Here is a 22,320-nt window from a genome sequence, read left to right on the forward strand (position 1 = left end):
TTCTTTTTGATGGCCTCGGTGGTGATAAACTGCTGTCTGTATCTGAAGACATGATCGTTGAAATCCAAACGCGTTCGTTCAAGTCAATCAATCAACAGTTCAGATTCAAAATCAATGGATACAGTAAGTTTTATAATAAATATACAATAATTTACTAAGTTTTTAGGAAATGAAGGATTTTGACGATCTTGGTATGTTGATATAACCCTTCTTTATCTCATTTTGAACGTTATTCAGTCAATGATGACAAGTACGAAATGGGAACTGGACAGGAACTAGCTAGGGCTGAGCTGCAAGCTACAGAGGATATGTTTGAAAGGAGGAGAGTCCTCAGAACCCTCGCTGTACCCACAGACGACAACAAAGTTAGAGAGAGACTCAGAGCATTCGGTTTACCAATGACCCTATTCGGTGAAAGGGTGTGTTATCCCTATCAAAATGTATTCACATATTCACACGTTACAGCCAGAAGATAGGAGGAGTCGTTTGAAATCTATGATCGCTGATATGCAGGAAGAAGCTGGAGAGAAAGCCAAAATAGAAAGCGAGGACGAATCTGAAGTCTGTATTTACATTACACTGTGTTTCCTATCCTAACAATATTTAGGAAGAAGAGGAATTCTATACTGTTGGTTCACAAGAATTGCTGCAAACACGAAGGTTGCTAGCAGAATACTCCATCCCACGGTAAGTATCTTTGCTCACTATCTTGGTTACTCTCTGACAGTAGCAGAGCAAAAAGGAGAATAGAGAAAGAGCGTGACGATTGGGCAAAACCTCTAAAGTCAATTGTAGACGCGAGGAAACGTACATTTGAATACATCAAGGTATGTCATTTAACATCCTTGTATTACTTAACAACTTTAGTCTTTCAATGTACTCGGATCACAAGTTGGAGATAGTCGTCCTATCTCACAAGTCAAATTCTCCCCTGATAGTCAATTGTTAGCCACAGGAAGCTGGACCGGCAATATAAAGTTATGGGATATACCAAATTGCAACCACCAGATGACATTAAGAGGTATGTCTTACTGTCTTGCATTTATAACCACTAAACGCATTACATAGGGCACGATGGTTTGGTTGGTGGTGTTGATTGGCATCCTCAGGCTACCCTTAATCAGAGTAAATCCACTGTGAATTTGGCTTCTGGTTCACAAGATAGCACAGTTGCATTATGGTCATTAGAAAAGTAAGCAGCAGTTGAATAGATATAGAATTAATCTCTAAACCATCTATAAGGGATACACCATTAGCAACTTTAAAAGGTCACACTCATCAAGTAAGACGAGTCGCCTTCCATCCATCGGGAAGATACCTAGGTAGTGCATCCTTTGATGAAACATGGAGGCTCTGGGACGTTGAAACACAAGCTGAGTTGCAGTTGCAAGAAGGACATTCGAAAGAAGTATACGCTTTGGCGTTCCAGGATGATGGTGCATTGGTCGGCTCTGCCGGTATGGATGCTATTGGACGTGTTTGGGATCTCAGAACGGGTAGAACTGCGATGGTTTTGGATGGACATGCCGACAAGATTTTAGCATTGGACTTTTCGCCTAATGGGTTAGTTGATTACAACCATAATAGCTAGCATGTTCTTACTAAAGTCACAGCTATCAATGTGCGACAGGTTCTGGTGATGGTAAAATAATGATATGGGATTTGAGAGCTTTAAAATCGATATCAACCATGCCTGCGCATAACATATCAGTTGGTGATCTCAAGTTTTATAGACAACCAGAGAGAGTTCTAAACTCTCGCAATGATAAACAGGATGTAAAGATGGATGAAAGTGGAGATAATGAAGATATGTCGCCTCTTGTTAAAGAACCTTATTCTCATGGTCTCTTCTTAGCAAGTGCTGGTTTCGATGGCTACACAAAGCTATGGAGCGCAGATGACTGGATCTGTCAAAGATCTATTGCCGAGAACTCAAAAATTATGTCAGTTGATGTCTCACGTAATGGTAAACACCTCGCGACTGGTGAATGGTCGCGATCGTTCAAGCTATTCGGAACTGAATTGTAGTAAACATAAAAATGTAACTTATTATCTGATTATATATTAAAAATTACTAACTGCATCCAAAATTTATTACTGCTTCTTTGCTTCGCGTTCTTTCTTACGAAGGGCTCTTTGACGAATATCTTTCTGCATTTTATGGGTGTACCAAAGTACCAATCTCTTAAAACCACTTAAACTGAGTATAGCATCAACAATAGCGTGTGACCAGTAAGGAGTAGATGTATATGGTCTTGAAATTGAGCCACCGTTTAAGCCAATTCTAGTGAGAACTGATCTAACATAAGTTGCAGGCAATGGTATGAGTTTCGATGGTCTACGGATCTTTGACATTGAGGATACGACGAAGTATGTGTTTACTAATTCGACGGTGACACCCTTTGACTTGACTTCCTCACCGAGTGCTTGTGTCCAACTAAGCAAGAAAGATTTTGAGCCAGTGTAAGTTGCAAGCAAAGGAGTTGGTACAGTTCCAGCGAATGAACCGATGTTTAAAATGAGACCATTTTTGCTGCATGTAAAGTGAGAGAGGTAAAAGGGAAAGTAAAAACTAACCGCTCGATGAGTTTTGGTAAGACGGCTTGAGTAACGCGCAAGGTTGCGTTGATGTTGATTTCGACGATGGCTTTCAACTCATCGAGTGGAGTTTGCTCGAATGGGACTGGCATTTCGTGAGATTTACCAACGTTGTTCACGAGAACACCAATGTTAAGACCGTCAATGGAGTTGCTAAGGGCGTCGTATGAGCTATCGTCACCAGCGGAGAAGTCAATTGATTGAGTTTTTGTCTTGATATTGTATTTTGACTCTTATTATATTGTTAAATAGTATAACTAGTTTACTGATAACGCACCTAAATCGGCTGCAACAGCGCCTAGCTTCTCTGCAGATCTGGATGCAAGAACAATATTGAAACCGGCTTTAGCGAGTTGGAAAGCGAATTCCCTACCAATACCGTCTGTTGCACCAGTTACGACTATGGTGTACTGTTATTATAGTTATATAAAGGATGTTATATGACCAACCTGCCCATGTGCCTTTACCTGCACCAAACTTCTTAAGCTTATGAGATAGTTAGATGAATAGCTATAGTATGATATATTTACTAACGCTAATACCTTTTCTGATCGTAACGTCAAAGAAAAGTCTGAGGAGTCGAAGAAGAGTGATCCCAGCGACGGTCGCACCGAGGAGAGCGAAGGCTAGAGTGAACGTAGGGGTATTAGAAGCTTTGGTTGTTAAAGTGTGATCTATGGTAAGATTATAAAACTCACTAATTTTATCTAAACAATCTTGAATCATCGACGTTGCTCTCTTACATCCAATGGCATTGATTGAAGTGAGTGTTGTCGATAATAAAAAATATAACACCCGCTTATAGAATAATAGGTAATAGCAAACGATAGATTGGGTACAAAAGTTCGTGTTAAGTGCGATTCACATGATACCGTTGGTGATTTGAAGAAAATGATTGCCGCACAATCTGGAACCAAACCGTAAGTTGCTATACATTCCTTTTAGTTATTTATTCAATCAACAATATAGAGAGAAGATCAGACTGAAGAAATGGGTGAGAAACAATGATATAATAGCTTATTTATGTATTGACGATTAAACAGTACTCAGAATTCAAGGATGTGAGTTTAAAGCTTGTTATATTATTCATACTGATAGTGATATTAGCATATTACGCTATATGACGTGAGTGGGATTTAATAGATAATAACTGAAGATCTAAATGATATTAGTATGAAATGTGAGTAATGGTTATCTATATAAAAATACAATTAACTAATAAAACAATAGAAATGACGGTAAGTGGTAATTATTTTTATATAACATATTATATAACTCTAAATAAGGAATGTCACTTGAAATGTACTAATCTATTAATCAATTATTTTCCAATTAACTCATTTTTAATTTATGCCCGATAAACTCAATTGATAACGTCAACCCTGACAGTCATCATCACATTATGGGAAATATTATCTCAACTAACAATACACCAACTACAAACGAACAAGATTCAGTTTATAATGAAAAGCAAGCTCATTTCGATGACTTAGCTGACTCACAGCGTTTGCTTCAGAATCTCAAACTTAGAACTAGTACTGCTGAAGCTTCAGAGACTGTTAAGGTATCTTCACTTCTTTTGTTCATTCACCCGCCATTAACACTCATAGATTGACAGCTGCAAGTCTTGGGAAAACGCTCTACTCGAAGATCCTAAGAACAGACTCGCGGTCGACGCCTTTTCAAAATCAGACATTACCAATACACTCTCAAGCAGATCTGCTAGAATCGCTGACCACAATATCTTCAATTTGGTGGCCAGCAATGTTGAAGACATTACCTCACAAGACTCTTCAGGTAGATGCTGGTTATTTGCAACCACAAACTTACTTAGAAATGATATAAAGAAGCAACTCAATTTGTCTGACTTCCAATTATCCCAAAGTTACTTAAGTTTCTGGGACCGTATTGAAAAGTCAAACCAATACCTTGAACACTCAATTGAATTGGCAGACGAGCCTATTGGAAGTCGAACTGTAGACTATATTAACAGCGGTCCAATTGGAGATGGTGGCCAATTTGATATGGCCGTCAATTTGGTCAACAAATATGGTGTTGTACCACAATCGGTATATCCAGAATCTTACAACAGCTCAAACTCAGGCAAAATTAATAGTTTGTTGACTACTAAATTACGTGAAGGAGCTTTAGAATTGCGCAAGTTGTCAAAATCTGCATCACAAGTTAGCCCAACTTCTGCCGATAGAATTGTGCGTAGACGTAAGAACGAATTATTAGAAGAAATATACGGTGCTGCTGTTATCGCATTTGGTCCTCCTCCATCCGCCAATGAAGAATTCACTTTTGAGTACAAAGATAAGAACGACAAAGTTCACTCTATCACAACGACCCCGCTTGGATTCGCTAACAAGTACCTTAGCAACTTCCGCATCAATGATTGGTACAGTTTAATCAATGATCCACGCAACGAATATTCAAAGCTCTACACCGTCGATAAATTGCAAAACGTAGTAGGAGGTAGACCTGTTCTTTACGTAAACACCACGGCTGATAGACTTGTCGATGCTGTTGTTACTCATCTCAAGAATGGAAAGCCTGTTTTCTTTGGCTGTGATGTAGGTAAATTCAGTGAAAGGAATGGTGGATTGCTTGATCCAAAGTTATTCGATTACGAGCTTGCATTCAATTTGAAACTTGGATTGACTAAAGCCGAAAGGTTAGCAACTGGGGAAAGTAGCATGACACATGCTATGGCTATCAATGCTGCTCACATCGTTGATGGAAAAGTTCAAAGATTCAGAATCGAAAACAGTTGGGGTAAGTCAGCAGGTCAAGATGGCTACTACATTTGTACCGTTGATTGGTTCAAGGAGTTCGTCTACCAAGTTGTTGTAAATAGACAGATTGCTCCTAAGGATCTCACCACAATCTTTGACAAACCTGAGGACGCTCATGTTCTCCCATGTTACGATCCGTAAGTTTGTTTTCATGATTAAATTAAGACCTCTAATCTTACTTAGTATGGGTGCTCTCGCATAGATTGGCAGAATAAGGTATTTTTTATGAATGAAGAAGTATCACAAATTTTTTTTGTTATCAAATGAATGTATAAATATGATCTTATATTTTTCTTTGCTTTTGTATTTATTTTCAAAATTTTGGTGTATTTGTTGGTTCCATTGTTATGACTTGTTTCACTAAACGACAACTCAATGTTGATGATGTCTTAATATGTCCGAGAATATTATTTGAATACCCTATATACTGTATTGGTCTCTTCAATATTTATGCTTTATCGCAATTGTTATGTTCAATCATGTGTTCGACTTAACGACGATGATATCGTCACTTAAGATGGAATCAGAAAATAAAGTTTTCAAAATTATCTTTATGAATTATAAATATGTCATATTGTCAGTTAGTGCTCTCCTAAACGATGAACTCTTATGTCACTTTGTTTTAACAATTTGAAGTTTAAGATGACGAGAGGAGCGAGACACGGAAATTGGATGAAGTTGTATGAAGTTCCTTGTATTCATAAATGCCTCTATGATGCAGGAATCAATGCGGTATTGGCATAGCCGAGATGGCTAGCATACTGACACAGGTGACCTTTGCAGGAAATCTGCGAAATTCTCTGCTATATTTAACATAAAATTATAGTTTTTTCCAACATGCCGGTTCAAATAATTGTAAAAGCTACTTATATCTACTCAATTGATGATGCATGAAAGATGCGTACTTATGATTGATGCTCGAAAGGGGCGACATCTACAGATATGTGAAATACGTGAATGGAAGCGTCATTACTGATTCATATGCTTCAGTAGAAAATGCACTCATTTAGTCACTCCCATCGGATAAGGAACAGTGCATAAAAGTAAATCAGCTAGTTTTTACATGTCCTCGCAAACACATATAATGACGACAGCTTGCTTGTTTGGATACCCCGTTCGCTCAAGTTTCACATCAAAAAGCTGGGTAATTCTTTGTATATGACGTACATTCCTTGCTCATTGCTGAATTAACAATAAATATCCTACCAACGAGCATGGTTTATTAGGATTATATTAATGCGAGAAATAATTAGGAACTAAAGAATGTGCTTTTCTATCTACAATCAAAACATATTTTAAAAGGGTCAGCTCAAGTTGTGTGATAAAAAAATTCCAAAGAACAGAACAGAAATGCGAAGATTGTGCAAGGATGGACCGAGGTAACACACCTGAGCCAACATCACAAGTTAATTACGATTTGAAATAAATAAAACTATTCGTGGGAGTGTCAACGATACGCCAAAAGTCTTGGTCGCAGACATAACAGTGACATTGGAACGAAAGAAAAGGACTAGCTTTAGGGCATTAGAAGGTGGATATTTTTGTTCAAATATGTAGTAAGTCGCCTTAGTGTAGCCGGGTTATAAGACCATTCGATGGGTAGAAATTTAATGCACTAAGAGACGCTATTACTTGATTAAGTTGATACACATGATAGTATTAAACAGATTTTAAAGTTATGTAATGATCTGAATTAAACTATAATGCTCATAGATTTGTGTTGTTTTGTTTGTTTCTGTCTCAGTCTATGTGAATATCACCTAGAGTCTTTCGAACTACCAACTGATGGTTCCAAACATTACATAGCTTCCTAGAATGCATTTCGGGTATCTAACTTAAAGCGTATAAAGGTATACTCCTATAAGAAGACTAAATGTACCAAGCATGATAATGCTTCACATTTTTTAAATATCACAGGAATGTGGTAGATCCACTGGTGAAGTTAGTATCATAAATCAAGCTGTTAGTCCGTCTCAATTAGTAGGTGCTTTTCGTGAATTTGAGTTATATTGTGTATATCAATTAAAGACCATAGAACCGCGAAGGAATTGAAATATAAGTACATCTAAGATGAAGTGACTGTAGCTTTGGCTTGTTTTGCCTATTGAATAGTTGTAATGACTAGGTATGTGTTATTAGAAACATACTTACGGCTACTTTAGCGGCCAAAGCCTGAGCATCTCTAGTATTATTATAAGGATGATTGATCTATAAGTCGAGTAGTTTCACCTACGCTTCTCTCTTGTTCGACAGACGTTGAGCGGATTGCTTTGGACCTATGGATATTTAATAATGAGAATAATGTATATACCTAAGTAGACCTACCTTTATTGTTAGCAGCAGCTTTCTTCTGAGCACGCTCACGATCTCTGAGGAAGGCGTTCTAACTGGCATGAAATAGGAAATCTGAGTGACTCACTTATCTCTTTGGTTACCTCCTATAAGGATTATAAGCGTGAACTACTTTATTAGTAGGTTATATAACATACTGCTCATAATGGTTTAATCAAAACATGGAAAAGGAAAAAAGGGCAGTCTAATAGATAAAAATCCGCTGTTTAGATGAACTTGTAAATAAATGAGTACATTTCAAGAGCGTCAATGAATTTAGAGATCAGCTCTGATGGCAGCTTGACGTCTGAGGTTTTCAAGCAATGGACCTTGTGGCTTGATGTATTGAACGTAGGCACCATCCTTTTGGACACGACCTTCACCGCGTAACTTCAAGTATTGCTCACGGTCAAGGTTGGTGAAACCCCATTTCTTTGAAACGATGATCTTTTGACGACCTGGGAACTTGTAACGAGCACGACGGAGAGCTTCCTTGACGACGTGTGCGTTTTGGTCCTTACAACGAATTGAAATCAAGACTTGACCAATGTTTACACGTGCGACGGTACCGTATGGCTTACCCCAAGCATGTCTCATACCTTGTTGCAATCTATCAGCACCAGCGCATGACAACATCTTGTTGATACGGATAACGTGGAATGGGTGTACACGGACACGCAAGTGGAAAGCTTCCTTACCAGCGGTCTTAACAATGTACTTGTTGCAGGTAATACGTGCAGCTTCGAGGGCTTCAGATGAAAGTTGTTCAAGTTCATCTGAGACCAAGTGAGCACAGTATGGGAAGTCATCGACTGGAGCCTTCTTACGACCTAAATCGAAGATACGAATCTTTGGGTCTGGGACACCACGGTTGTATCTTGACTTTGGAAATGGCTAGATAGAGAATTTAGTGTGAGTGTATTAGATGTCGAGTAAATTTACCTTGTTCTTGATGTATCTGTGATGATTTGTAAGCCAAAATAAAGTATGAGGAGAGAAAGAACACACCTGTAGCAACGGAAAGGACGGCGACCCACTTAAATGAATGATTAATAAATCTATTAGTTTCTTTATTACTACCTACTATCTCGAAGTTGGCTGTTCTGCAAGAAGAAGCTTTTAAAAACTGTCCACTTAGCTCATCGGAAAGAAAAATTATAAAAATTACTAATAAAATAAATAAAATAATAAATTAAATAAATAAACTCTATAACGATAAAAAATTATTTTAGGCTGAAAGCCTTAATATGCGTTTCTAGCAAAATTGAAGGTGTTGCACTTATGGGTGTGCATATGAGGTGTATAAGAATAAATAAACTAAGAGCTCCTTAGATAAGCCCGTAGTCGCCATGCAGTTGCTAGTTGTGACAACATGAAGGTGTTATAATTTTAATAGATAAATAAATAAATAAATAAGAAATAACTATGAAACTTCTTGTTGCTTAAATTAAATTATTTAATTTATTAATTTGTAATTTTTAAAAAATTCAACCAACTACTCACTCGCTGCCTTCTTCAAACTTTTACCAGGTTCATCAGGAAGCGGTCGATATGGGTTAGTTAAAATACAGGACTAAAAGCTTTTTAACTGATATTTTAAAGGTTTCGCACACAACAACGTACTTCACCGTTAGTTTTATCCTTCATACATCAGTCACACCTCTAATTCCCTCCAGGCAACCACTTCAGAAAGGATTGGCAATCAAGAGTCAAGACTTGGTTCAACCAACCTGGCAAGAAGAAGAGCCGTCGCGTTACACGTGAGAAGAAGGCTGCTGCACTTGGTGTTCGCCCATTAGAAAACCTTCGTCCAGCCGTCCGTTGCCCAACCATCCGTTACAACCGCAAGTTGCGCGCTGGTAAGGGTTTCTCATTGGCTGAATTAAAGGCTGCTGGTATCCGCCGTAAGGAAGCACTCTCTATTGGTATCCCAGTCGACCACCGTCGTCGTAACCTCTCAGAGGAAGGTTTGAAGATCAACGTTGATCGTCTTACCGCCTACAAGGCTCGTTTGATTGTCTTCCCACGCAACGCTAAGAAGCCAGCAAAGACCGACTCTAAGGACCTCGACGCCCAAGTCACCCGCGACGTCAACGCTGCTATCCCAATCCCAGCTGGTACCGTCGCTGAGGCTCCAAGAAAGATCACCGATGCTGAGCGTGAGACCAACGCTTACCGTACCCTCCGTAACGAACGCGCTACCGCTCGTTACGACGGTGCACGTAAGGTTCGTGCTGCCAAGAAGGCTGAAGAGGAGGAAGCTAAGTGAGTACTCTCTTTTGACTTGAATTTATTACTAATGACTACTAGGAAAAAGTAAACTGAATGACAGCTTTCTATCCCGGTTGTACCCATATAAAACCATTCAAACAATCTTCTTATCCGTCTGTTTGTCTGTCTGCCCTTGAGTTTTTAAAAATTTTAATAGTAATTTCTCATAAAAATCGATTTGTTAATCTGATCGATGATGACGAGAAATCAAGATGAAATTAGTTTAGAAGATAAAGTAGAAGAATTAGTTAGTGTAGTCTATAATAGCTTGTATCATTCACTAAATACTAATAGACTAATCAATTAAACAAATCTCAACTCTCAACTGATCATCTGAATGACGAGTTGAAAGTCGCGAAATCTAACCTGACACTCTCACAAGCTAATTTTGAAATGCTTGAACAAATTATACAAAATGGTGATAGGTTCTCTTCAAATAAGCGTACAAAGTCAGATTCTATACAATTTAGTATACTAGATGAGCTAAAGAAGTTGAAAAGCCAGAATATTACTTTATCAAAAGAGAAATCTCAATTAGAGGAGGAGTTCGAATCTTTATCACAGGCTTTGTTTGAAGAAGCGAACAAAATGGTTGCAGAGGCTCGTAAATCTCAGTTTGATTTCCAATCTTACAATACAAGTTTAATCGAAGAGAATAAATCACTTAAATCTATTATTAAATCTTTGCAAGCGGATCAATCAAATCGTGCTTCATTATCTCTTCCAATGACTATCCCACCACCTCCTAAAGCTCCACAAATTAGTTCTACAACTTCCTCAATTCAAACTAGATCTTCTTTGAAACACCTTGAAGATGACGCTGAAGATGATTTACAACAATCTGCTCCTATCGTTAGACCAAGTTTAGATAAGACTCCCACTTCTCCACCAAAACCAAGTCAAACTCCTTCCGTTACCCGTCTTAATCAAGTTAGACAGTCTTGGTTTAGCAAATTTAGAAAACCTACAAAGCAACAAGATGATCCATTTGATCTTAATGAAGGTTATGGTGCTCTAATGTCACTTAACGTAGATGATGATGATGATGACGATAATGATCAAGAAGTCTTAATTGATAATAACGGCGATAATAATGATAATAATAATGCACATAAATCTGAGAGTTTGACTAAATCTCCATCATTCCCAACATTAGGAACTTCATCTAAACTTTCGACAGGTCGAACGTCTTCATTCCCTAGTATACCACAATTAAAAACATTCAATTGATATTGCATTTTCAAATAATCTATTAAATAATTATTACAAGTTGTGAATCTATATGCTAAACGATCCGTTTAAATATTGCCTTGAGAGTTGTGATTAATAAATATTGTCATTATTGTTCAGTATATAATTTAAAGTACTTCCTGGTATATTCGTAGCATCCAAGTTCAATACCTGCACCTACAGCTGCACCTAATCCTCTTAACATACCTGATTTGAATAAAGTACGTATGCCTTCAGTTTTTGATATATGTAATCCTACACTAAAAACTCCTTTTCTATTGCTATCAATACCTTGACCTAACATAATTCGAGTTTTAACCACATCCAAAGGTGTAGTTATTACAGCTAAAGGCATTGCTGCAAATCCGCCTGCAAATAATGCAGCGTTTGGTTTGGATATTTCAAAATCTTTTTCAACTTTCTCCCTCAACCATTCATATAATGGGAAATAAGCTGCTGTAACAGGTAAATCTATGATTTTTTTATTAGAACTTTAAATTTATGGACTAATTAGACTAATCACTTCTTAAAACCACCGCTTTATAACCACTTTTTATATCTGACCATGCTGATTTTTGACTGAAAACGATTTTTGCAACTTGAAATGAAGATAATTGATTACCTTGAATTTGTGCCCTTTGCTTTATAGTATCTGCAGGTGCTATAGCACTACATGCTAGTAATTCACCTAAAATTGATGCTGTTAATTGTGCTGTAGGTGCATTCACATATTTTGATAACTCGGATTTTGCGTTCTCATAAGCCAAAAAGAACAAGGCTGATGCGGGTAATGTACTTAGTATAACACTACCAACTCCATTATATAAACCTTTAAATTCGAACGGTTTAGCTATCGTACTAGATGCTTGCATTCTATTAATTGAGATTGATTAAATTTAATTAATAACGACTATTTCATTTAATTACCTTGTTTTAATCGTATCTAATGGATCTATTTTCTACGTTAATATACCTATTAAACTTCATGATTAACATACAGAAGAAGACATCAACTACAAGTGCCGCCGCCGCTCCTGCCTATATTTAATGAATAAATATAATCACTCTATAGATAATAATTCTTTTTAGTTTACTTACGACGGCGATTTCAGATGAATCAGTCATCCGCTAATCTTGGTTGTTCTTATCAACCATGTTAGACTGGATTTTAGTTATAATTTTAATAATTTTAAGTTATAAATTACTTTTAAATAAGAATAAGATTATAAAAATTAACTACAAACGTCCTATTCAAGCAAATGATGATTGGAATGGTAAATTACTTGAAAATCCTTCAATATTTGCCCATAACTTCGATAAGAGTTTATTAAATGGTAAAAACGTTTCAAATGATTATATAACTTGTTATGATCCATCAACCGGTCAATTTATAGACGCGATCAAAGCTGCCAATGAACAGGATATCAAATCTCAAATTCAATTAGCGAAAGCTGCACAAGTTGAATGGAAATCTAGTAATTGGTCTCGTCGTTTGAAAGTCTTAAACAGTTTATTAGATTGGGTCGTTAGCGATATTGATAACTTAGTTGATGTAGCTTGCAGAGATACTGGAAAAACTAGTAAGTCATTTTTATTCATTTATTGTTATTACGATTGATAATATATTAACATAAATCTATAGAGGTTGACGCTGCATTTGGTGAAATTTTGACCACAGCTGAAAAGCTCAGATGGATGATAAACAATGCGAAATCAATTCTATCCCCCCAACGTAGACATACTAACCTTTTACTTGCTCATAAATCTTCGAAGGTTATTTGTTACTTTATCATTTATCTTTAAAACTGAAACTTTACTAGGTAGTTTATGAACCACTTGGGGTCACAGTAGCTTCAGTCTCGTGGAATTAGTATGTTAGTTTTATAAATTAATCAATCAGCTTCTCACGCTTTATTTAAAGTCCAGCTCATAATTCTTTATCACCGATCATTGCTTCATTGATTTCTGGTAACGCATGTATCGTTAAGGGATCAGAATTAGTTGCTTGGTCAACAAAATGGTTCATTGGCGCAGCACAAGAATGTTTAAGAGTAAATGGTGAAGATCCTAATTTAATACAAGTACGTTAAACCTCATTCTTTTATCCATGTTGTCTTACTTTCATACAAGCTCGTCATTTGTTATCCAGAAGTTGTTGAAACGTTAACAACATCAAATGATATTGACCATATAACTTTCATTGGGTCAGAATTAGTTGGAAAAAAAGTAGCTTCTGCAGCATCAAAAAATCTTAAACCATGCTGTATCGAATTAGGCGGTAAAGATCCTGCAATAATATTAGAAAGTGCAGACCTTAACTTTTTTGAATCCACTTTTATGAGGTCTGCCTTTCAGGCTGCTGGTCAAAACTGTATAGGTAGGATATTATATTTTTTCAATAAAATTTCTTTTAACATTGCAGTTAGGTATCGAAAGGTTCATAATTCATGAGAAGATTTACACTGATTTCATTGAACGCATGGATAAACGAGTAAAAGAGTTAAGATTAGGACCATCACTCAAAGAAGGCTCCTGTTCAGATGTTGGTGCTATGATTTCAGATACTAGGTTCGCAAAACTTGAAGAATTAATTCAGAATGCGATCAAACAAGGTGCAAGACTTCTAGTCGGTGGTAAAAGATATCAGCATCCGTTATATCCAAAGGGTCATTATTTTGAGCCGTACGTTTTAAACGTTTATCTAAATTACTCGCTAATTGACCTTCTATATTAGTACTTTACTTGTGGATGTTACAAAAGATATGGAAATTTTTCATGAAGAGCGTAAGTATTATTCAATTATATTTATATATTAATGACTAAATCGCACATTAGTTTTTGCTCCTGTTATGACTGTAATTAAAGCACAATCAACCAACCATGCTATCGATCTCGCAAATGGAACAAGATTTGGCTTAGGTGCAGCAGTATTTGGTAATAATAAAGCAGAATGTAGACTTGTGAGTGAGAATCTAAAATGTGGAATGGTTAGGTAAGTACTTTTTCTAAAAAAATTACTGTCTTTTATCATACTTAGTTTGAACGATTTTGGTGTCTTTTATCTTAACCAGTCTATGCCTTTTGGAGGCGTTAAATCCAGCGGTTATGGAAGATTCGGTGGACCAGAAGGTTTGCAAGGATTGTGTAATCCTAAAGTCATAATAGAAGACAGGTTCTTCTCTCTCATAAGGACACCTATACCTAAGCCGCTAGATTATCCTATAAAATCAGCGGTATCAAGCTGGTCATTTGTCAAGGGCTTGGTTGAGGTTGTCTATGCAACTGAAATCAAAGCGAAAATCCTAGGATTGAAAGATTTACTTAAAGGATTATAATTTCATTGCAACAGACTCCCACAATTTTCTAATATGACATCAAGCTTAGAACGAGCAGGATTAATATGTAGTTTAATTTAATTCAATACTATCCTTAGATCTTATTACCGTACTTAATTTCTTCCTTTTTAAGTATCTCAGTAAGCGTCAATTGAATAAGCTGATAATGACCTAAAAAGTCTGAGAATATTTTATATGATATTATTGTCGTATCAGTGTCTTTCATGTTTGTAATTCATCACAATCGCTATGTTTAATTACGTATTCTACTTAATGTCGATGTCGTTGTCAATTACAGTCAAGATCAGTTAGGGAGCTATCCAAAAACAGTCATAAAGAATTACAAATATGTTATCTTGCTTAATTAGCGCTCCATTAGAAATGAACCCAAACGCCAGTTGTTTTGATAAGCTTGAAATTTAATATCACTAGAGCAGCGAGACAAGGAAATTGAGTAAACTTTTTTAGGTTTCGCTTTGTTCAGAAATGCCTCTATGGTGCAGTAATCCACTCCGTATCGGCGTAGCTGAAGATGGCTTGCATACTGACACGGATGATCTTTGCAGGAAGTCTGCAACAATATTTGCTGCCTTCTACATGAATGACATAGGTTCGGGCCTAACATACCTGTTCAAATAACTGTAAAAGCTACTGCTATCTATTCAATTGATGATGCATGAAAGGTGCGTACTGATGATTGATGCTCGAAAGGGGCGACATCTACAGATATGTGAAATACGTGAATGGAAGCAGCATTACTGATCCATATACTTCAGTAGAAAGTGCACTCATTTAGTCATTCCAATCGGGTAAGGAACAGAGCATAAAAGTAAAGCAGCTAGTTTTTACATGCTCTCGCAAACTCATATAATGACGACGACTTGCTTGTTTGGATAGCCCGTCCGCTCAAGTTTTACATCAAAAAGGTAGGTAGTCTTTTCGTATGTCATACATCCTTTGCTCAATGTTGAACTATTAATATAATAATTACCTGGCAACCACCACAGTTCACTAGCTTTGTATTAATCTAAAGGCTTAATGAGAACTGAAGAATGCGTTTTCTATTTACGATAAAAATAAATCTTTCAATAGGATTAAGTCAAGTTGTGATGAAAAACTTCTAAAGAACATTACATAAATGCGAAAATCACAGTCAAAATATGGTTGCTCTAAGTGAGTTTTATAGTATACACTATTATCCAGGACAAAATAAAGTACTCAAAATGTGTAAACAGTAAACCATACTTGTTGTCCCAGGATTATGTCGTTAAAGTTGAACTTATTGGCAATGTGAGTGGAACAACAAACTACTAAATGATCTCTGCTAAACTTATCAAACCGCCAACTTGAAAGTAGAAACGAGTATCTTTATATTTGTTGTACAACGCAGATAAGATAAAGACCACGAAGATGTCTTGAGTACATACTCTATAGTTATAATTGTGCAAAATGATAAAATGAAAGTACATTCAACTTAAAGGCAAAGTGAACAATACTACCGAAACACGTCGTACCACAACAATAAAAACTAAACGCCTTACAATTATAATTGCACCAAATCCGAGTGGCACACTCACCGATGACCATCATGTTCTATAAATCACTTGACAATTCGTGCGACATTAATAGAGGCTTTGTTAGAGAAAAAGGAATAGTACATATTGCAAAATCACACAGGTTGAAACGTATTTAGTTCAAAACCAATTGGAAACGTTTACCCAAGCATAAATATTCATAAAATGTTGAGGTGAATCTGCATGTGTAAATCAAATACATGTATTTACTCAGCCTTCAGAACTTAAGCTTTATTGCCGCGAACCTTCTTAACTGGAGCATCCTTCTTTGGGTTTTGTGAAGCATAGATAGCTGAGACACGAGCTACTGATGGCTAAAAATGCAAGTTAGTCAAATCTTACTATATGAGAAGTAACTGAATTAATCTGAGAGTATTAAACTAAATAATGTAAATAATGTAATTCGCTTGAATGGCCAGAGAGATTTAGGAAAAAGTCATTAGACTGAATCAATCTGGTAAAGTGATACGAATAAGTTAATATGGCAACACAAATACGCCTGTCCTTTCAAAATTCTTTTTCGAGGGGGTTCTAGCGTGTTGCAGGTTGTTTTATACTCTCAAATTAATTCAGTTGAGCTAAACTTACCTTAAGAAGGTCTGGACGAGTAGTTGAGACAACGTTAGCAGTTGACTTGTATGCACGACGCTTTCCACCAGTGACTTGAGTCTTTGCGAAACCCTTGTTCCATTCGTTGATTGGAGACTTGGTCTTACGTGCAACAATCAAAGCACCCTTTTCTTGTGGCTTGATACCAAGAGCCTTTTGGCCGTTGATAGTAGAAGAGTACTTGTATGAGTGCTTTGCGATCAAGTTACCAGGTTCAGATGAGAGCAAAGGTGACTCTGGTGCACTTGGGCGAATGAATGAAGAAGATTTACGCAATAAGAGCCATTGAAGATCACCTGACACTATAAATTTATTAGATTTATCACTTCAATAATAAATTTTAGATTCTTCCCACTTTTTGCTGATGGATTTGCTCGCAAGAAGAGAACGTCCAAAAAGCTTCACGGGGTGAATAATTTAAAATTAAAATAATATCTGCGTTCATGAATATAATTTTACAAATCGGAAAACTTCTTATTTCATTTATTATGGGCTATAATCAAAGTCTACATCTTCTTCTGGTCTTCCGTCGGACATGAGAATAACAGAATAACGACCCGATAATCTCCAATCCTTTTCTTCTTGATCTAATTTCTCAGCTACACCTTTTGGTAAACCAACAACGACATCCGATTTAATCGTGCGCATCGAACAAACAGGTGGTGCACCTGGAGCAGAAGCTAAAGTACCAATAGCTTCAGAAAATGGTGTTGTTGGTGGTGCGCGACAATCATAAGTTAATTTACGATGATTGAGATCACCCTTAAAGAATACCAGTTTTGATTGATGAAGATCTAAGAAGAGATCTGGGCTAACCTCAAGTAAGTGGAAAAATGTGTAACCTGATATCCAGAAAGGATGCTGCTCATAGATCAATTTACCTTCTTGTTCATAACGCTTCCAACGTTGACCTAATGCACGCAACGCATTCAGTTCTTCTGGTGAACCTTTAAATAATCTACCATAACATGCGGAGTTAATTAACCACTCCCAGTCTTTCTTAGTAACATCAGAAACGAACCAAGAGAACCTCTTTCCGTGGAATTTGACTTGATTTGCTAATCCCGACTGAATCAAGAAATCAGCTAAAACTAAATCAGTAAATAATTCGAAACCAGCGTTATCAAGTACGAAGTCTATTCTACCGTTTTTGCTGTTTTTCAATTGGTTCCAAACTTTATCAATGTCATTACCAAGAATGTTCTTTTGCGTAGCAGCTAACTGATCACCACCAGTTGACTGTAAGTTCTTGATATCTTCTTCTGACATATCAATCAGAAGTGAAAGATCAGTTGAATTACCCCATAAACATACTTGGAATAATTCATAGAAGATTAACTTCTTTGCGTCATCATTTGGAATGTCAAATGGTTCAGCGAAACGAGTAGCCAATTCAAATACAGCATGTCCTGAACGTGCGAAAGTGTCACACTTTTGGCGGAAGAAGACATCATAATCTTGGAAGTATCTTGAAACTGAAAAGCAAGAATGCAAACGACGATATTTGTAAGCCTCTGCAAAAATCCATGGTGCACTCATGAAATCCTTTCCTTGAAAGTACTTGGCTATTTCCTGAACTCTCGTTAGTTCAAGAAGTTGTGTAAAATTACGAAGACGTACTTTGTTCCAGATAGCAATATCACCAGCACCATCATCTGGGATAGGTGTGAGTTTTTTGTTCCCTTTGAGGTCATCCATGAGAATATCCATTCTAATAGGCGTTAGTAATGGAAAATATTTCATGTTTCAGTTTACATACCTTTCAATGCATGCTAGTAAGTCAAGTATTTCATCCTCAGATGACAACTGATTTAAAGTGATTATAGTGTCCTCTATAGCTTTACCAAGGATTGTAGGTAAACGACGACCCATAACATCATTAGCAAAAGAGAAAGTGTGATAACCTCTAAAAGCTGGGAATGGAGGGGATTCAGGGTTAACGTATTTTGCGTCAATCTTGTTTGGTTCTGCCATGTAACTACGTGATCTAGGCGGCATATTCTTTAATCTAAGTTGTACCGATGAAGGGATAGATGGATTTGGAACATCAACGCTGCCGTTTGGTGTTTGCATTTTGTTTGATGAATGATTAAGAATAAGAAGGGATGGAGCCCTCTGTGTTAAGTAGCCAAAGGTGGAGAATTACATCATTTCATTTGGGGTATGTAAGATGACAAAATATAAAGAAAAAAAGCAGAAGATGAAAATGAATTAATCCGACCTAATTAAATCTAAATTATAAATAGTAATTCTTCCGAAAAAATCAGTAGAATCGTTGAATAAAAGTTTGATCTTGTTAACTTCAAAAATTTCTTGTAAATAAAAGGACTGTAACTTATTGTTGTCTTGAGGGTAAAAAGGCTGTTGATAAACAAAATCATCATCTTTATATAAAAGAATCTGACATAATTTACCAGAGAATCCACCTTGAAATGTCAAATTGAATTGCTTTAGTTTAAAAAAATTCTTCAATTTTATAAGAATAAATTGATTTTTACCATTATTTGAAGACCAACAACTATCATTTGACTTATCAATCAAATTTAGTTTATTAGAAAATTTATCTATATTTGAGCTAACTCTGGAGAAGTTATATTAACTATATCTATATTTATATTCAATAAGAACTGCTCACTTTAATTTATCTATTTCATTCAGCAACGACATATGAGTTTTAAGCAAGAAGTTTTAAATTTGAATAATTTTAGAGTTGATGGTAGAAAATTATTAGATATTAGGTTTTTAGATTATTCAATACATGATAATAATTTATACTATAATCAGGGTTTAACGAAATTGAAGCTAAACTTATCTAATGTAACATCAACTACCCAACAATTGAATATAAATATCAATACTTTGAATAATAATTTATCAAGAAACGTTTTGGATAATTTAATTTCGAACTTGAAATCAACCTTCACTTCCGTTATTAAATACAAGTACGCTTTAAATATAAATATTGATTTGATTAACTTGGACGGTAATTTATTATCAACGTTGATTAACTCTACTTCAGTATTGTTATTATTAAATGGTATAGAATTAACTGATATCACTGTTTCATCATCAGTTGGTTTATTTAATCAGAATTATCTGATAGATTTGAATAATTTTGAGGAATTAAATTGTAATTTTATTACAATTGCAAGTCTACCAAATTTGAATCAAATTTCTTTAATTAATTTAGATTCCAAATTTCATCACCAAAATTTTCAACACATCTTAGACCTAGCCTTAGAATCTAATAAACTACTTAGAACACAAATTTTGCTAATAATCAATAAAGAACTGAGGTATTTGAATAAAAAATTAATTATTTAAAAAATCTTTTAATGCATTCATGGTATTTAGAACATTATTATCTTGCCAAATATTCAAGACTGCACCATTCTTAAATACAACAAAACTCGTTGGAGTTAGATCGTTTAAACCAAGCATCTGTGCAATATCTTTGTTTAACTTTAAATCTAATCTCATAAATCCAACGTTTCTACCTGGTTGACCTCGTTCTATACTTAATTCATAAAATGCTTTCGATAATTCTAATTCATTGGAGCTATAGGTCGTATAAGGTGAAACTGTCATTAAAATTGATTTATAATTTGTTGTAATCACGGATCTTAACATATCTAAACTTATGATATTGATTGTTGGGTATGGTGGCAAATTATTTACTGAATTGTAGCTTGATACTCCTAAATTTGTTGGATTGTATATCACATTTTGAGTTGGTTGATTCATATTGACATTAAATCCGACACCGAGAGGATCTAACTGTATTTGCTTTAAAAAGGCTGGAAATGGTGATCCATTCAGAAATTCTAATGTTTTCTCGCTAAATTTATTTCCATTATAACTGTACTTATTAAATCTACTGGCATGAAAATCATTCCGTAATCCTTCCAGATAATCTTTAAATGTTTCTTCATCTATTTCAGTTACACCCATATTTATCACTTTATTCGGTAAACCTTTAAAAGAAGTACCAGCTGGTATTATTGAAGTTAGCCCCTGACTACTGAACTCAAACTCTCTATTGAACACGATTATTGTAGTATGCGGTATACCATTTGAAGACAAATCTTCAATATATTTAGAGTTTACCTCATAAATTCCTAATTCTACCTTGCTCGGCATTTTAATGGAACAACTCTCAATCGATAAATTGATAGGAGACCTTGATGATGATTATTTGGACCAGTTTTAAGATCAATTTTTCAGCCTTAACGTTGACGCACCATACACAACATTGTAGAAATAAATAAAACATTTCAGAGTAATAAAGACCCTATGCAGTATTTGTTACCTATTCTATGACGTCGGATTCGTAGTGCTTGCAATTTTGTACGCAAATGAAAACTGAATAGTTACAACAAGATTATTTATAAGCTTTGATATTATACTTAGATTTTGATTCTAATTTCAATCGCCACATTCTTACAGCCTTCTGACCATAACCCAGAATCGGAAGATTGAATGCAATAACTATAAGAAAGAATAAAGAGAGGACTAATAATATATAAGTGTTAAAGTTAATACGAATATCATGTTCATCAATGGAATATTCTGGGATCGCATCAGTGTCGTAATGAGTGAAATCCCCACTATCCTGTTAGAGGGCGCGTTGTACATTCCAGTATGAAGAAAGTGATGTGACCACCCATGTAACGATTGTTTACTTAAGGAGAAGTTGATTCACTTAATGTAAGACTTTATTAAAGAAGTACGTCTGAGCTTGATACAAAAAAGTTGTTACGAGCAGTTCATCTGATGGCCGTTAAAGTTGACATCTCAATCCTTGATGTGGTACAGAACCATATGGGAACGTTATATGATGTCTTGGAACAATACGACATGTATTAAATGTAATACATATGGTGAGATTTGTATAAATTAGATGAAATGAGTGATGCTGATTTAAACTGGTGATTTTTAGATACACAAGTTCAATCAGTCCACTTAAAATTATTGGCAACGTAGAATTCAGCAAAATTTTAAGATCCGCACAAATATGTAAGTGTGTTCATCAATAACATGTACACATGCATCTACCCTTTCGTAATTAGGACGAATTACATACAACATGCAATGCAAGTATGCAGACTAGTATTGATTTGTATGAAGAGTATTTGCTAGACAGTTCGAATCACTCTATCACTAAGTCACTGGTCCAGTTTAACGATATTATCAACAATATCATATACACTAACCCTCTGCTAATAGTCTGTCTACAAGTATCACATAATAGCCGATAACAATGTCTACAAATCAAACCTCACAGGAACATATTGCTTTTTACAACTTGAAAAGACTTCCTGCTCAACTTTCACAAGCTTTTTCTTTTTTTTAAAAAAAAAATCCAATTGATAACTTTAGTCCCTGGAACTTTGTTTAAGCTTAAGCTATTAGTATTAAATATCCCTACAGGTTTTCTAGTAAGTTGACATCTGTTCAAATTTTGCGTGTGGGTGATATGATTAGGGATGACGTCAAATTGGTACTTGAGATATACCATTCAAATCAGCTTTATTGAGCACGGTTTCTGGTTGCACTGGAGATGTAGCGTATACA

The 22,320-nt window shown here is 35.7% G+C and overlaps 12 protein-coding genes across 12 annotated transcripts; 4 read left to right on the forward strand and 8 right to left on the reverse strand.

Annotated features, from left to right (window-relative positions):
• Nucleotides 1-80: 80 nt before the first annotated feature.
• WALSEDRAFT_60691 (RNA processing-related protein) lies at nucleotides 81-3,000 on the forward strand. Its single transcript, XM_006958970.1, has 11 exons — nucleotides 81-123; nucleotides 167-191; nucleotides 238-419; nucleotides 466-561; nucleotides 608-687; nucleotides 734-827; nucleotides 868-1,021; nucleotides 1,069-1,192; nucleotides 1,243-1,563; nucleotides 1,614-2,832; nucleotides 2,878-3,000. The coding sequence occupies exons 1-10, from the start codon at nucleotides 115-117 to the stop codon at nucleotides 2,026-2,028; spliced, it is 1,500 nt and encodes a 499-aa protein (XP_006959032.1). The 5' UTR covers nucleotides 81-114; the 3' UTR covers nucleotides 2,029-2,832; nucleotides 2,878-3,000.
• WALSEDRAFT_60692 (NAD(P)-binding protein) lies at nucleotides 1,342-3,325 on the reverse strand (the record flags this gene model as incomplete). Its single annotated transcript, XM_006958971.1, has 6 exons — nucleotides 1,342-2,533; nucleotides 2,578-2,830; nucleotides 2,876-2,998; nucleotides 3,048-3,084; nucleotides 3,133-3,251; nucleotides 3,297-3,325. Coding segments are annotated over 6 exons (1,000 nt in total), but the record flags the coding sequence as incomplete, so codon positions are not given.
• A 675-nt stretch (nucleotides 3,326-4,000) lies between these two features.
• WALSEDRAFT_33007 (bleomycin hydrolase) lies at nucleotides 4,001-5,684 on the forward strand (the record flags this gene model as incomplete). The annotated part of the gene is made up of 3 exons (XM_006958972.1): nucleotides 4,001-4,162; nucleotides 4,209-5,537; nucleotides 5,580-5,684. 2 exons carry the CDS (start codon nucleotides 4,001-4,003, stop codon nucleotides 5,535-5,537), a joined length of 1,491 nt encoding a protein of 496 aa, XP_006959034.1. The 3' UTR covers nucleotides 5,580-5,684.
• A 1,233-nt stretch (nucleotides 5,685-6,917) lies between these two features.
• WALSEDRAFT_69469 (hypothetical protein) lies at nucleotides 6,918-7,892 on the reverse strand (the record flags this gene model as incomplete). Its single annotated transcript, XM_006958973.1, has 6 exons — nucleotides 6,918-7,497; nucleotides 7,548-7,578; nucleotides 7,630-7,672; nucleotides 7,722-7,765; nucleotides 7,816-7,834; nucleotides 7,886-7,892. 6 exons carry the CDS (start codon nucleotides 7,890-7,892, stop codon nucleotides 7,462-7,464), a joined length of 180 nt encoding a protein of 59 aa, XP_006959035.1. The 3' UTR covers nucleotides 6,918-7,461.
• A 111-nt stretch (nucleotides 7,893-8,003) lies between these two features.
• WALSEDRAFT_51828 (60S ribosomal protein L10) lies at nucleotides 8,004-9,078 on the reverse strand (the record flags this gene model as incomplete). The annotated part of the gene is made up of 5 exons (XM_006958974.1): nucleotides 8,004-8,621; nucleotides 8,670-8,685; nucleotides 8,736-8,763; nucleotides 8,862-8,865; nucleotides 9,046-9,078. The coding sequence occupies 5 exons, from the start codon at nucleotides 9,076-9,078 to the stop codon at nucleotides 8,004-8,006; spliced, it is 699 nt and encodes a 232-aa protein (XP_006959036.1).
• A 175-nt stretch (nucleotides 9,079-9,253) lies between these two features.
• On the forward strand, nucleotides 9,254-10,112 carry WALSEDRAFT_33009 (ribosomal protein L13e). The gene is made up of 4 exons (XM_006958975.1): nucleotides 9,254-9,282; nucleotides 9,330-9,356; nucleotides 9,404-9,992; nucleotides 10,038-10,112. The coding sequence occupies exons 1-4, from the start codon at nucleotides 9,279-9,281 to the stop codon at nucleotides 10,045-10,047; spliced, it is 630 nt and encodes a 209-aa protein (XP_006959037.1). The 5' UTR covers nucleotides 9,254-9,278; the 3' UTR covers nucleotides 10,048-10,112.
• Nucleotides 10,113-10,248: 136 nt separating this feature from the next.
• WALSEDRAFT_60694 (mitochondrial carrier) lies at nucleotides 10,249-12,315 on the reverse strand. The gene is made up of 4 exons (XM_006958976.1): nucleotides 12,227-12,315; nucleotides 12,156-12,180; nucleotides 11,752-12,101; nucleotides 10,249-11,699 (listed from the first exon to the last, which is right to left on the reverse strand). Exons 3-4 carry the CDS (start codon nucleotides 12,098-12,100, stop codon nucleotides 11,338-11,340), a joined length of 711 nt encoding a protein of 236 aa, XP_006959038.1. The 5' UTR covers nucleotide 12,101; nucleotides 12,156-12,180; nucleotides 12,227-12,315; the 3' UTR covers nucleotides 10,249-11,337.
• Nucleotides 12,316-12,381: 66 nt separating this feature from the next.
• Nucleotides 12,382-14,563, forward strand: WALSEDRAFT_64950 (putative meiotic recombination-related protein; the record flags this gene model as incomplete). Its single annotated transcript, XM_006958977.1, has 9 exons — nucleotides 12,382-12,808; nucleotides 12,871-13,001; nucleotides 13,049-13,098; nucleotides 13,150-13,309; nucleotides 13,359-13,605; nucleotides 13,655-13,910; nucleotides 13,963-14,012; nucleotides 14,064-14,188; nucleotides 14,300-14,563. The coding sequence occupies 9 exons, from the start codon at nucleotides 12,382-12,384 to the stop codon at nucleotides 14,561-14,563; spliced, it is 1,710 nt and encodes a 569-aa protein (XP_006959039.1).
• Nucleotides 14,564-16,217: 1,654 nt separating this feature from the next.
• On the reverse strand, nucleotides 16,218-17,212 carry WALSEDRAFT_46913 (hypothetical protein). The gene is made up of 3 exons (XM_006958978.1): nucleotides 17,102-17,212; nucleotides 16,726-17,048; nucleotides 16,218-16,451 (listed from the first exon to the last, which is right to left on the reverse strand). Coding segments are annotated over exons 1-3 (414 nt in total). The 5' UTR covers nucleotides 17,103-17,212; the 3' UTR covers nucleotides 16,218-16,361.
• WALSEDRAFT_60696 (DUF89-domain-containing protein) lies at nucleotides 17,178-19,426 on the reverse strand. Its single transcript, XM_006958979.1, has 4 exons — nucleotides 19,382-19,426; nucleotides 18,506-19,327; nucleotides 18,367-18,457; nucleotides 17,178-18,318 (listed from the first exon to the last, which is right to left on the reverse strand). Exons 2-4 carry the CDS (start codon nucleotides 18,817-18,819, stop codon nucleotides 17,233-17,235), a joined length of 1,491 nt encoding a protein of 496 aa, XP_006959041.1. The 5' UTR covers nucleotides 18,820-19,327; nucleotides 19,382-19,426; the 3' UTR covers nucleotides 17,178-17,232.
• Nucleotides 18,958-19,329, reverse strand: WALSEDRAFT_19726 (hypothetical protein; the record flags this gene model as incomplete). Its single annotated transcript, XM_006958848.1, has 1 exon — nucleotides 18,958-19,329. A coding segment is annotated over one exon (372 nt), but the record flags the coding sequence as incomplete, so codon positions are not given.
• A 619-nt stretch (nucleotides 19,427-20,045) lies between the features above and the next one.
• Nucleotides 20,046-21,325, reverse strand: WALSEDRAFT_60697 (hypothetical protein). The gene has a single exon (XM_006958980.1). The coding sequence runs from the start codon at nucleotides 20,884-20,886 to the stop codon at nucleotides 20,059-20,061; it is 828 nt and encodes a 275-aa protein (XP_006959042.1). The 5' UTR covers nucleotides 20,887-21,325; the 3' UTR covers nucleotides 20,046-20,058.
• Between the last annotated feature and the right edge of the window lie 995 nt (nucleotides 21,326-22,320).

This window comes from Wallemia mellicola, assembly GCF_000263375.1.
Source record: "Wallemia mellicola CBS 633.66 unplaced genomic scaffold WALSEscaffold_13, whole genome shotgun sequence".
NCBI lineage: Eukaryota > Fungi > Basidiomycota > Wallemiomycetes > Wallemiales > Wallemiaceae > Wallemia > Wallemia mellicola.

Coding starts and splice junctions, on each gene's coding strand:
- WALSEDRAFT_60691 (XM_006958970.1), top strand. Junction 192..237: donor GAAGGATTTTGACGATCTTG/GTATGTTGATAT, acceptor AACGTTATTCAG/TCAATGATGACAAGTACGAA. Junction 420..465: donor TGACCCTATTCGGTGAAAGG/GTGTGTTATCCC, acceptor CACACGTTACAG/CCAGAAGATAGGAGGAGTCG.
- WALSEDRAFT_33009 (XM_006958975.1), top strand. Junction 9,357..9,403: donor ACACAACAACGTACTTCACC/GTTAGTTTTATC, acceptor AATTCCCTCCAG/GCAACCACTTCAGAAAGGAT.
- WALSEDRAFT_60694 (XM_006958976.1), bottom strand. CDS start 12,100: ATGCAAGCATCTAGTACGATAGCTAAACCGTTCGAATTTAAAGGTTTA. Junction 11,700..11,751: donor TAAAGCGGTGGTTTTAAGAA/GTGATTAGTCTA, acceptor AAAAAATCATAG/ATTTACCTGTTACAGCAGCT.
- WALSEDRAFT_46913 (XM_006958978.1), bottom strand. Junction 16,452..16,725: donor CTCGTCCAGACCTTCTTAAG/GTAAGTTTAGCT, acceptor TTGCATTTTTAG/CCATCAGTAGCTCGTGTCTC.
- WALSEDRAFT_60696 (XM_006958979.1), bottom strand. CDS start 18,819: ATGCAAACACCAAACGGCAGCGTTGATGTTCCAAATCCATCTATCCCT. Junction 18,458..18,505: donor TTACTAGCATGCATTGAAAG/GTATGTAAACTG, acceptor AACGCCTATTAG/AATGGATATTCTCATGGATG. Junction 18,319..18,366: donor ATATTGCTATCTGGAACAAA/GTACGTCTTCGT, acceptor ACGAGAGTTCAG/GAAATAGCCAAGTACTTTCA.
- WALSEDRAFT_60697 (XM_006958980.1), bottom strand. CDS start 20,886: ATGCCGAGCAAGGTAGAATTAGGAATTTATGAGGTAAACTCTAAATAT.